The 12161-nt window shown below is 43.9% G+C and overlaps 1 protein-coding gene across 6 annotated transcripts in view; it reads right to left on the reverse strand.

Annotated features, from left to right (window-relative positions):
• The window catches only part of LOC138753800 (regulator of microtubule dynamics protein 3-like), a 412426-nt gene that overhangs the window by 339390 nt on the left and 60875 nt on the right, over positions 1–12161 (reverse strand). For all 6 annotated transcript variants that reach the window (XM_069917221.1, XM_069917223.1, XM_069917222.1 and 3 more), the window contains exon 3: positions 2873–3019. In XM_069917221.1, coding sequence (XP_069773322.1) covers positions 2873–3019 — 147 coding nt within the window. The remainder of the gene's footprint in view (positions 1–2872; positions 3020–12161) is intronic.

The raw sequence follows: 12161 nt of genomic DNA on the forward strand, positions 1-12161 counted from the left end.
ATCCAAAAACCTATTTTCTCATGATTGTACTTAATTAACCTTCCAAAGCTCATTTGGGTGAAGGATTCCAAAGATTCACTACCATCTGGCTGAACTCTGACCCATCCTTTATTTTGAGTCTGTGGTATGTGCTTCTAGTCCTTTAAGATAAGAGAAACATTATTCTCACAAATCAAAAAGAAATTGCTATAAATATTTACCAAGTCAGATATATAATGATAAGGGGCTAATCAGCAATCTTGTTGTGCGAGGCCCTTTGGGTAGGAGCGATCACAATATGATCGAATTCTCACTCGACATGGAGAGTGATGAAATTAAAACCGAGACTAAGGTCCTGAATTTAAATAAAGGGAATTATGATGGTATGAGACGGGAGTTGAGTAAGATTGATTGGGTGGTGTTTATGAGGGAGTTGACTGTGGATAGACAATGGAAAGCATTCACAGATCTAATGGAGAAATTGCAAAAATCGTTTATACCAGTTTGGCATAAAAATAAACCAAAAAAAGTGACTCAACCGTGGATAACAAGGGAAATTAGAGACAGCATTGAGTCCAAAGAGAGAGCATATCAATTGGCCAAAAAAAGTACCGCAACCGGAGACTGGGAGCAGTTCAAGATGCACCAAAGGAGGACAAAGGGATTAATCAAGAGAGCAAAAATAAATTACGAAAGTAAGCTTGCGGCAAATATAAAAACCGACTGCAAAAGCTTTTATAAATATGTCAAGAGAAAAAGATTGGTGAAATCCAGAGTAGGTCCTTTGCAGTCAGAATCAGGGGAATATATAATGGGGAATAAGGAAATGGCAGACCAATTAAATTCTTACTTTAGTTCTGTTTTTACAAGAGAGGATACAAATAACCTCCCAAGGATGTTGGGAAACATAGAGACTAATGCAAGGGAGGAACTGAAAGAAATCAAGGACATGGTCTTGGGGAAATTGATGGGATTGAAGGCAGATAAATCCCAAGGGCCTGATAATCTACATCCTAGGGTACTCAAGGAAGTGGCCATTCAGATAGCAGATGCTTTAAGAATTATTTTCCAGAACTCGATAGACTCAGGATCAGTACCCATGGATTGGAGGGTAGCTAATGTTACCCCACTATTTAAAAAGGGGGGTAGAGAAAAAGCGGGGAATTATCGGCCTGTGAGCCTTACATCAGTAGTGGGCAAAATGATGGAATCCATTATTAAGGATGTAATAGCAGAGCATATGACTAGCAGAGAAGGGATCGGACGGAGTCAACATGGATTTGCAAAAGGTAAATCGTGCTTGACAAATCTATTGGAATTCTTTGAGATGGTGACAGGTAAAATAGATGGGGGAGAGCCAGTGGATGTGGTGTACCTGGACTTCCAAAAGGCCTTCGATAAGGTCCCGCATAAATGACTGGCTTCCGAAATCAAGGCTCATGGGATTGGGGGCAAAGTATTGATGTGGATTGAGAACTGGCTGGCAGGTAGAAGACAGAGAGTTGGGATAAATGGCTCGTTTTCTGAGTGGCAGGCGGTGACCAGTGGGGTACCACAGGGATCTGTACTGGGACTCCAGCTGTTCACAATTTACATTAATGATCTGGATGAGGGGATTGGATGTAATATCTCCAAATTTGCAGATGACTCTAAGCTAGGAGGGGTTGTGTGCATGGAAGAGGGGATCAGGAAGCTCCAGTGTGATTTGGATAAATTGAGGGACTGGGCAGATACATGGCAAATGCACTACAATGTGGATAAATGTGAGGTTATCCACTTTGGTAATACAAACTGGAGGGGAGATTACTATTTGAATGGCAATAGATTAAGAGATGGGGAAGTGCAGAGAGACCTAGGGGTACTTGTACATCAGTCTCTGAAGGCAAGCATGCAGGTACAGCAGGCGGTTAAAAAGGCAAATGGTATGTTGGCCTTCATATCAAGAGGGTTTGAGTATAGGAACAAGGATACCTTACTGCAGCTGTACAGGGCCTTGGTGAGACCACACCTGGAGTATTGTGTGCAGTTTTGGTCACCTTATCTAAGGAAGGATGTTCTTGCAATGGAGGGAGTGCAGAGGCGATTCACCAGGCTGATACCTGGAATGGCAGGAATGACTTATGAGGAAAGATTGCGCAAATTGGGATTGTACTCCCTGGAGTTTAGAAGATTGAGAGGGGATCTCATAGAGACATATAAAATTCTGGCAGGACTGGACAGAGTGGATAGAGATGGGATGTTTCCAATGATGGGAAAATCCAGAACCTGGGGCCATGGTTTGAGGATAACAGGCAAACCATTTAGGACTGAGATGAGGAGGAATTTCTTTACCCAGAGGGTGGTGAATCTGTGGAATTCATTGCCACAGAGGGCAGTGGAGGCAGGTTCATTAAATATATTTAAGAGGGAATTAGATATATTTCTTCAGTATAAGGGTATTAAAGGTTACGGAGAGAAGACGGGGACGGGGTACTGAACTTTAAGATCAGCCATGATCTCGTTGAATGGCGGAGCAGGCTCGAAGGGTCGAATGACCTACTCCTGCTCCTATCTTCTATGTTTCTATGTTTCTAACATGCTAACTTAAAGTTGATGTTTCAAGCCAAATTCTGATAAAAAGTCATCAATCCAACTTCTGAACAATTTTTCTCTCCATTAACCTGTAAACTGTTTCCAGTATCTTAATTTTATTTTTAATTGTTTTTATTTGAAATATCCCACTGGTGATCAGGCTGAAGGAAGCAGAGTAAACATGATTATTTTCAAAGCTTTTTTTTTGGGCCAAGAATACAGAAATAATGTTACTGAGTAATTTTGCCTTTCTTAGTCCATCAACTTGAGATGTATATATCACATCAACTTTGAAAACCATTCAATGCAACACTTTACTCACCCTCCTTCACTCTCTGTTTCAGCACTGCTCTTTATCCCAGTGCTGGCTGTGAAATAAATTGAGTTTGATTCAACAGATTGACTCCTTTCTCTACAAAGTCCTGGTTTCTTCTTCCCTGGTACTTCATGGCATCGCTCTAAACTTGACCTTTGTTAAACAGAATTAAACAATTCATTATTTTATTTTTTCCACATTAATATCCTGCAAAAAGACAATGAGATCCTATGCAATAATTAGATTATTCTAACAAGAGACTTAGCTTCATAATGAAAATTAAGTTGTTCTTGAGGAAAAGGAAAAAGAACACAATGTCAAAGTTATGAAAAGCTTTCATTTCATTAAGCTGTAGCGATTGGTGTTGAACTTTCTTCTTTAAATCTAACTTATTCAATAAAGTCTGAAGTATTTAAGTGTCTGAAGTATTTAAGTCTTGAAATTCACCAAGTATATTTTTGTCAAATGTTATAAAAGACCTTAAATTCCCTCCTACACTATGAGATTATGAAAAAGCTTGACACTGTTACAGAGTCTCCACGATGAGCTAGGCCACCCAGGAGTGACAAGGATGTTCCATTTTGTAAGGACGCATAACTACCAGTTCTCTGTGGAAGAGGCAAGGTCAATTACCCAGAGCTGCCACATCTGTGCGGAGTGTAAGCCACAGTTCTACTGCCCAGCCCAGGCCAACCTCATAAAAGCCACCCGGTCATTCAAGCGCCTCAGCTTCAATTTTAAAGGCCGGTCCCATCCACAAACAGGAGTGTCTATTTTTTGAATGTGATAGATGAGATTTCGAGGTTCTCTTTTGCCATTCCCTGCTCTGATGTGTCTGCAGCCTCAGTCATCAAGTGCCCACAACCCATTTTCAGCGTGTGTGGTTACCCAAATTATACACACTGACAGGGGGGCAGCATTAATGAGTGCGGAGGTGCAGCAGTATTTCCTGGAGAGGGGGATTGCAACTAGCCACACCACTAGCTGCAACCCCAGAGGTAAAGGACAAGTAGAGATGGAAAATGGCACCATCTGGAGGACAGTCCTCCTGATGCTAAAATCAAAAGGCCTCCCAGTATCAAGGTGGCAAGAAGTATAGTCAGAATCTTTGCACGCGATACGGTCACTGTTATGTACTGCCACAAACACGACCCCCTATGACCGCCTGTTTTCTTTTCCAAGGAAATCTATATCAGGCATGGCGGTGCCAAGCTGGATGAGCACGCCAGGGTCGGTGCTCATTCGGAAGCATGGAAAGACGCAAAAGACGGATCCAAATGTTGAAAAGGGGGAGCTGATGCACGTAATCGCACAGTATGCTTTCGTGGAGTACCCTGATGGAAGACAGGGCTCTGTGTCCATGCAGGACCTCGCACAGACAGGGAACGCCGAAAAAGAAGAGGAGGAGGAGGAACCATTGTCGGCGCCAAGAACACCCTGACCATCACCAGGGACTGTGATGTTATCGCCGGGGCCCCAGAACAATGTGTTTTAACCACCCCTGACCCTGGACACTGCTGAACAGACACTCCCAACAATCCTTTAACCCTACTTCCTCACCCTGGGCAGCACCCGAGCTCGTCCGGAGGAAGTCCTTGAGACAGAGAAGAGCCCCGGTGAAACTGCCTATGTAAAAATGTATAGATGGGGACTGTGATGCATGTATATAGATTTGTGGGGGGGGGGGAGCTCAAAATTCTTTAGTGGGGGGAAGGGAGGGAAAAAACATGATGATATGGATACCTGCCATTTCATCACTTGGTCACAGCTAAGAAGACGCTTTGAGAAAAAGGTTACAAGTTTGTACTGTACTTTGTTACCCAGCCATGTTGAAGATCTCATTACCTAATGGCAACAAGAACATTTTTTTTACTAATTGTAAACAAGCAGCAGAATTTTTGGAGACATTACCTATTAATGAACCGAGGGAATAAGGTGTGTTTGTTTCATTGGTTGTTATAATTTGATTATTAAGGTTGATATATTGTTAAAAGATATGGATACCTCTGATCATATGCTTTTTTTTTGTGGCAGATGAACCTGTGTATATTTAAACGGCCCCAGTAAGGGGAGGGCGGGATTTCTTACTTATTACTAATTATGTATTAATTCTTCTTCTTCTTTGGCTTGGCTTCGCGGACGAAGATTTATGGAGGGGGTAAAAAAGTCCACGTCAGCTGCAGGCTCGTTTGTGTCTGACCAGTCCGATGCGGGACAGGCAGACACGATTGCAGCGGTTGCAAGGGAAAATTGGTTGGTTGGGGTTGGGTGTTGGGTTTTTCCTCCTTTGCCTTTTGTCAGTGAGGTGGGCTCTGCGGTCTTCTTCAAAGGAGGCTGCTGCCCGCCAAACTGTGAGGCGCCAAGATGCACGGTTTGAGGCGTTATCAGCCCACTGGCGGTGGTCAATGTGGCAGGCACCAAGAGATTTCTTTAGGCAGTCCTTGTACCTTTTCTTTGGTGCACCTCTGTCACGGTGGCCAGTGGAGAGCTCGCCATATAATACGATCTTGGGAAGGCGATGGTCCTCCATTCTGGAGACGTGACCCATCCAGCGCAGCTGGATCTTCAGCAGCGTGGACTCGATGCTGTCGACCTCTGCCATCTCGAGTACCTCGACGTTAGGGGTGTGAGCGCTCCAATGGATGTTGAGGATGGAGCGGAGACAACGCTGGTGGAAGCGTTCTAGGAGCCGTAGATGGTGCCGGTAGAGGACCCATGATTCGGAGCCGAACAGGAGTGTGGGTATGACAACGGCTCTGTATACGCTTATCTTTGTGAGGTTTTTCAGTTGGTTGTTTTTCCAGACTCTTTTGTGTAGTCTTCCAAAGGCGCTATTTGCCTTGGCGAGTCTGTTGTCCATCTCATTGTCGATCCTTGCATCTGATGAAATGGTGCAGCCGAGATAGGTAAACTGGTTGACCGTTTTGAGTTTTGTGTGCCCGATGGAGATGTGGGGGGGCTGGTAGTCATGGTGGGGAGCTGGCTGATGGAGGACCTCAGTTTTCCCAACAATGAAGACGCTGTTTACATCCGGTACCGCACGGATGGCAGTCTCTTCAATCTGAGGCGCCTGCAAGCCCACACCAAGACACAAGAGAAACTTGTCCGTGAACTACTCTTTGCAGATGATGCCGCTTTAGTTGCCCATTCAGAGCCAGCTCTTCAGCGCTTGACGTCCTGCTTTGCGGAAACTGCCAAAATGTTTGGCCTGGAAGTCAGCCTGAAGAAAACTGAGGTCCTCCATCAAACTGAAATGTATTAATTAATGGTATGGTTAAATTCACTATTATTTTTATATTTTGATTTCAAGAGAAGTTGAGGGCAACTCTGAAGTAAAGATTTTAATTATTGGAGGAGATTTGTAGTTTGGGCAGATACAAAGGAATAAAAGTACTTCTGGGGTAATCCTATTTTTCCTTTTTCCTTTTGCTACATCTATTCTAGCCTTTTAATTTCCCACTTTTTTTTCGGGGACCTTGGGAGGGGGGGGGGCGGGAGGAGGGGGGATTTATTTATATAAATATGTTCGATGTATGTATTTACAACTTTCAAATTAAAGGGATAAAAAAAAAAACAATGTTTTTGTTGTTGAAAGAGATTGATGTTGAAAGAGGAGGTTGCATTGTATGTTTAAATTTACACAAGTCTGTGAAAATCAAAAATAAAATATTCAAAAAAAAAACAATCATCCAGCTCTGGCACAAATGCATGTTTGTTGGCCATCAATTTTGAACAGTGAGAAGATGTTGCATTTGTCAAGAAATGCAATCCAAGGCACAATAAACTGAAGCAAACCCATGGAAATGCCCATCCTAACCATGGCACAGGATTCACATGGACGTCGCAGATCCATTCATAGGGGAAAATTTCTTTATTGTTGTTGACGCACGCTCCAAATAGCCAGCAGTATTGAACATGCGTACAACAATTGAAAGACTACAAAGTATGTTTGCATCATACCGAGTCCCTATAGAACTTGTCTCCAATAATGGACCTCAGTTTGTATTAGATGCTTTTAAGGTATTTCTACATAACTGTATACACACGTGTTCTCCATACCTTACCACCTAAGCACTAATGGAGAAGTTGAATGTTTTGAACAAACATTTTTTTAAAAGCCTTGAAAACTAAGAAATCGGGTAGTCATGTGATGTGGTGAGATTGGATGTGAACTGTCAGCCCTCCTGGAATTTGTTTAAAAATGTTTAAACAACTTTTTTTTAAAAAAAAACCTTTCTTTGTCCAAAAGATATTTGAACTTATTTAATAATGGCTCCAAAAAAATAACAGGAGGCATCAGACAGCCTCTGAAACACATCTGCAGAGGGAAGATACAAGGGAGCAAAGGCTCTCGCATACCAAGAAGCCTGGGGATGAAGTTTCTTTTATTTCTCAATTGGAAATGTCTCTTCCTGGACCCAGCACTGCGACGTCAAAGGTGTTAGTAACAGAAAAAGCTGCTAGGAGAACCTTTGACTCAGCACGCAAGCACACATTTGTGTGCCTGCATGATTCAACAGATCGACTGCAAAAGTCTGAATTAATTGAAGATGAGTTGTCACAAAATGGCAACTCCGACGCAAATTTGGAAGAATCAACTTCAGCAGAAGTAGAAGAGGCTGCCAGAGCAACGGAGAAGGCAGCAAAGAAACTTAAGTCTAGGCTTAATATAGATGACGTTTTAATTGCTTCGGATAGAAAAAATGCAAATAAGAAACATGATAATGTTTTAAAAGTATTAATGAAGATGGAAGGAGCCACAGAGTTGTTAAAGGAAAGAGTTAATGTTGTTGAAGAGAAATATGAAGTATTGGATAAGGTAACCAGTTTGAACAAAGACGTTAGCACTTGGGATGATAAAAAAGTCAGACTTTTTAGGATAAAATTGACATTCTAGAAAACTTAAGGAGAAATAATGTTAAAATTGTCAGTATTAAGGAAGTAATTGAAGGTGCTGATGTTTTCACATCTTTTCAAGGTTGGCTGCCTAGAACTTTGGACAGGATAAAGTGGGAGACAACATTGAAATAGAGCACATAGATCACTTATGCCCCCCAAACCCCACCCCCACCTCTAAGACAGAAGCCCCATTCAGTGTTGATGTCCAAATGTTTCTAGAATCGTGAGAAAATTCTTAAGAGCAGTGGCCAAATGAGCAAAGTGGGGTGGGGTGGGGTGGGGGGGGGGGGAACTGCTCAAATATGAAGGAGGAAATACTTTCTTCTATTTCTACGTTTGAGACGTAGACAGGAATTTAACTCTATAAACAATTCTTTGTGGAAAAAGGGTTACAACTTTTATGCCATCCTGTCACCCTGAAGATAATACCAAATGGTGAAGAGGGATTTTTTTTTAATGGATACAAAACGTACTACAGACTTTGTTAATCAAGTGCAAGACGAGAGGGTTGACAGAACTTGGTAGATGGCAATAATATCATCTTTACATTTGTATGTAATCATTGTAATATATTGGAATTATTCCTCTTGTAAATAAGTAACAAAATAAATACTTATATAATGTTCATTTCCCAGAGAGTTGGGTATTCAGGGTTTGTCTTTGTCACACCAGATGTGTATTTTTGCGATACACACAGGCTGTAATAATAAGTTGGGTAGTGTTTTTAGCTTATTTCTCAACACTTACAGGGGGATTTTAAGTTTTTTAAAATTTCCTTTAAATATATGAAAATATCTTCATCTTTCTTTTTTTCTATATATCCATCTATTTGATCTTTTTTACTATTGCAACTGTTGGCAAATTTGGGTCGCAGCAGTGGAAGAAAAGGAAATTTGAATCTCTGAGAAGGGAGTGAGGATAGATGGGATGAAGGATAGCAGAAATTGACATAGCAATAATTTGCAATAGTGGTACAGGTACAAAATCCTTTATCCAGACATCTAAAATCCTGAAAGCTCCAGAAACCGGCAATTTTTTCCTGGTGCTGGTACAGCGGAGGAAAAGAGAGAGAGAGAGAGAGAGGGGGGGCAGCGCGACTCGGGTGGTGGGCGAGAGGGGGCAGCGCGACTCGGGTGGTGGGCGAGAGGGGGCAGCGCGACTCGGGTGGTGGGCGAGAGGGGGCAGCGCGACTCGGGTGGTGGGCGAGAGGGGGCAGCGCGACTCGGGTGGTGGGCGAGAGGGGGCAGCGCGACTCGGGTGGTGGGCGAGAGGGGGCAGCGCGACTCGGGTGGTGGGCGAGAGGGGGCAGCGCGACTCGGGTGGTGGGCGAGAGGGGGCAGCGCGACTCGGGTGGTGGGCGAGAGGGGGCAGCGCGACTCGGGTGGTGGGCGAGAGGGGGCAGCGCGACTCGGGTGGTGGGCGAGAGGGGGCAGCGCGACTCGGGTGGTGGGCGAGAGGGGGCAGCGCGACTCGGGTGGTGGGCGAGAGGGGGCAGCGCGACTCGGGTGGTGGGCGAGAGGGGGCAGCGCGACTCGGGTGGTGGGCGAGAGGGGGCAGCGCGACTCGGGTGGTGGGCGAGAGGGGGCAGCGCGACTCGGGTGGTGGGCGAGAGGGGGCAGCGCGACTCGGGTGGTGGGCGAGAGGGGGCAGCGCGACTCGGGTGGTGGGCGAGAGGGGGCAGCGCGACTCGGGTGGTGGGCGAGAGGGGGCAGCGCGACTCGGGTGGTGGGCGAGAGGGGGCAGCGCGACTCGGGTGGTGGGCGAGAGGGGGCAGCGCGACTCGGGTGGTGGGCGAGAGGGGGCAGCGCGACTCGGGTGGTGGGCGAGAGGGGGCAGCGCGACTCGGGTGGTGGGCGAGAGGGGGCAGCGCGACTCGGGTGGTGGGCGAGAGGGGGCAGCGCGACTCGGGTGGTGGGCGAGAGGGGGCAGCGCGACTCGGGTGGTGGGCGAGAGGGGGCAGCGCGACTCGGGTGGTGGGCGAGAGGGGGCAGCGCGACTCGGGTGGTGGGCGAGAGGGGGCAGCGCGACTCGGGTGGTGGGTGAGAGGGGGCAGCGCGACTCGGGTGGTGGGCGAGAGGGGGCAGCGCGACTCGGGTGGTGGGCGAAGGGGGCAGCGCGACTCGGGTGGTGGGCGAGAGGGGGCAGCGCGATTCGGGTGGTGGGCGAGAGGGGGAGAGAGGGGGCTGCTTGACTCAGGTGGCTTAAATCTGGGGCAGCTGGTTTTTGTTCTGATATCTGGAAAAATCCGAATTTTGGAACACACTGTCCTCTAAGGGTTCCGGATAAAGGATTGTGTATCTTTAAATGTGGTAAAGTTTGTTAGGGGTTCAGGGTTGACCAAGATGAACACAAGATTAGTCTGTTTGCAGACGATGTATTAGTATATCTGACAGAACCAGAATCTTCTTTGCAAAGGTTGCATTTGCAACTGTAAGATAATGGAAAGGTTTTGCGGTGTAAAATAAATTTGGATAAGAGTGAGATTATGCCATTAATTGATGGGGATTATACAAACTGTCAAAAAAATACACAATTTAGATGGCCAAAGAATGGGATTAAATATTTGGGGATAAAAATGGATTATGATTTTAAAAAATGAAGATTTATATAAATGGATAACTCTTCCAAAAACTTTGATTGGAAGAGCTAACTATTAAAATGAATATATTCCCATGCATACAGTACCTCTTTCAGACTCTTCAAATACCATTACCAAAGAGGTTTTTTCAAAATTTACTTCTCTGATTTTAAATATTACTATTGGGCAGCCCAGATGAAATTTGTCACTTCCCTCTTTGATGAAAGAAGCAAGCCTTCATGGGTGGAAATTGAACTGTACAAAGTCAGAGAGTAGCAGAATATTTTGTATATAAATGAGATTCTAAATCTATTCTGGTGGAAAGGAAGCACCTTTAACAAAGCATATTTTGAATATTTGGTACAAATTGAATAATTTAATTCGATCAAAAGGAAAGACATCTCCAAAAATACCCTCGAGTCAAAATAGATTAATTCCTTTAATGAAGGATAATAAATTCTACATACATGGTCCTGTAAAGGGATTGGTATGTGGAAGATTGTTATATGCAAGGGCAATTAATGTCATTTGAACATTTACAAAATAAATACAATATTCTTAATAATATCTACTTCTACTTTCAATTAAGAGGTTTTTTCAGATATGAATTGGGACAGACCATGATGCTGCCAGAGTGCAGTGAAATTGAGATTTTGATTCAAAAGGGGAACACAAGTTTACATCTGCAATGTATCCTTACTTCAGTCGGGCACTCCTAAATGGGAGTTATATAAATCAAAACAAAGATGGGAATCAGACTTGAATATTGGTATTGGTGATGTAATGAGCCCAGAAGACCCCAAAACCCAGCAGTGATAGATATTCACCAAGACAAATGGTTACTTAAACAAAAGTTGCTTTTAATTATCTTTAAACATGAAAACAGAATCATGCTTTAACTCATCACTATTGACTTAACTAACCTAACTCCCTTCTAATTCTAAGCGCCCGTGTATGTAATGTGTATGTAAGTTCAGAAAAGTTTTTTGATTTACAGCCCAATCTCACTTCTCATTCTTCTAAGTTCACTGGTTGCAGTTAATCCTTATACTGTGCACAGAATTTAACATTTATAAAGTTCACCAGGCTTTGGTGCTTGAAAGGTAAATGGTTACCACTCAGGAAGGTTCTTGTTAGTTATTAGAGAGAGAGATTTGTTGCATGCTGGACACCTACAACTGATTCCTTTTTAAATCAGCCACTTCAGTGTCTTGCGATGAAACTTTCCCCCTCAGGGTTCTCCAGATGATAATCTCTTTCTTTCAGGGTACCACAGAGTCTCTTATTGTTTCATTTATTTCAAGTGAAACATTAGGAGGCCAGTCCTCTCCTCTTGCATGAATCACAATGGCTTTGGCCAAGATGAACTAAGGACTCATAACCCGTCTTCATAATGGAGTTTTCCACAAGCTTGCCCTGTTCCAGTCCCAGCTGCTGAATGTAAAACTGTAGAAATGATCTCTCACACTCACTCTCTCAGAGAAAAACCAGTTTGACTCTCTCTGCTTGCAAAACCACATGACCCTCCTAGAACAGCAAGTTCTACTCCTGACAATCTGCAGCTCTGACAAGTTCTTTCATCTGTTGCCTTTTTGTAAATAACAATCCATTTATGAAGTCTCTTGGGCACTCTCCAAAGCTTTTGCAAAGGCCTGGGAGCCAACATGTCTAGCATGAGCAGAGCTCAGTATTTTAAATAAAATCTGTTTTGAAGTATTTGTATGTGACCTATGCTTAAAAAACCTGCCCCAATTTATCTCCCAAAAACATATCTATATAGAATCCAGACAACATAATGTCACAGTGATAAGAACAGGT

The sequence above is a fragment of the Narcine bancroftii genome, chromosome 2 (assembly GCF_036971445.1).
Source record: "Narcine bancroftii isolate sNarBan1 chromosome 2, sNarBan1.hap1, whole genome shotgun sequence".
NCBI classification, from domain to species: domain Eukaryota; kingdom Metazoa; phylum Chordata; class Chondrichthyes; order Torpediniformes; family Narcinidae; genus Narcine; species Narcine bancroftii.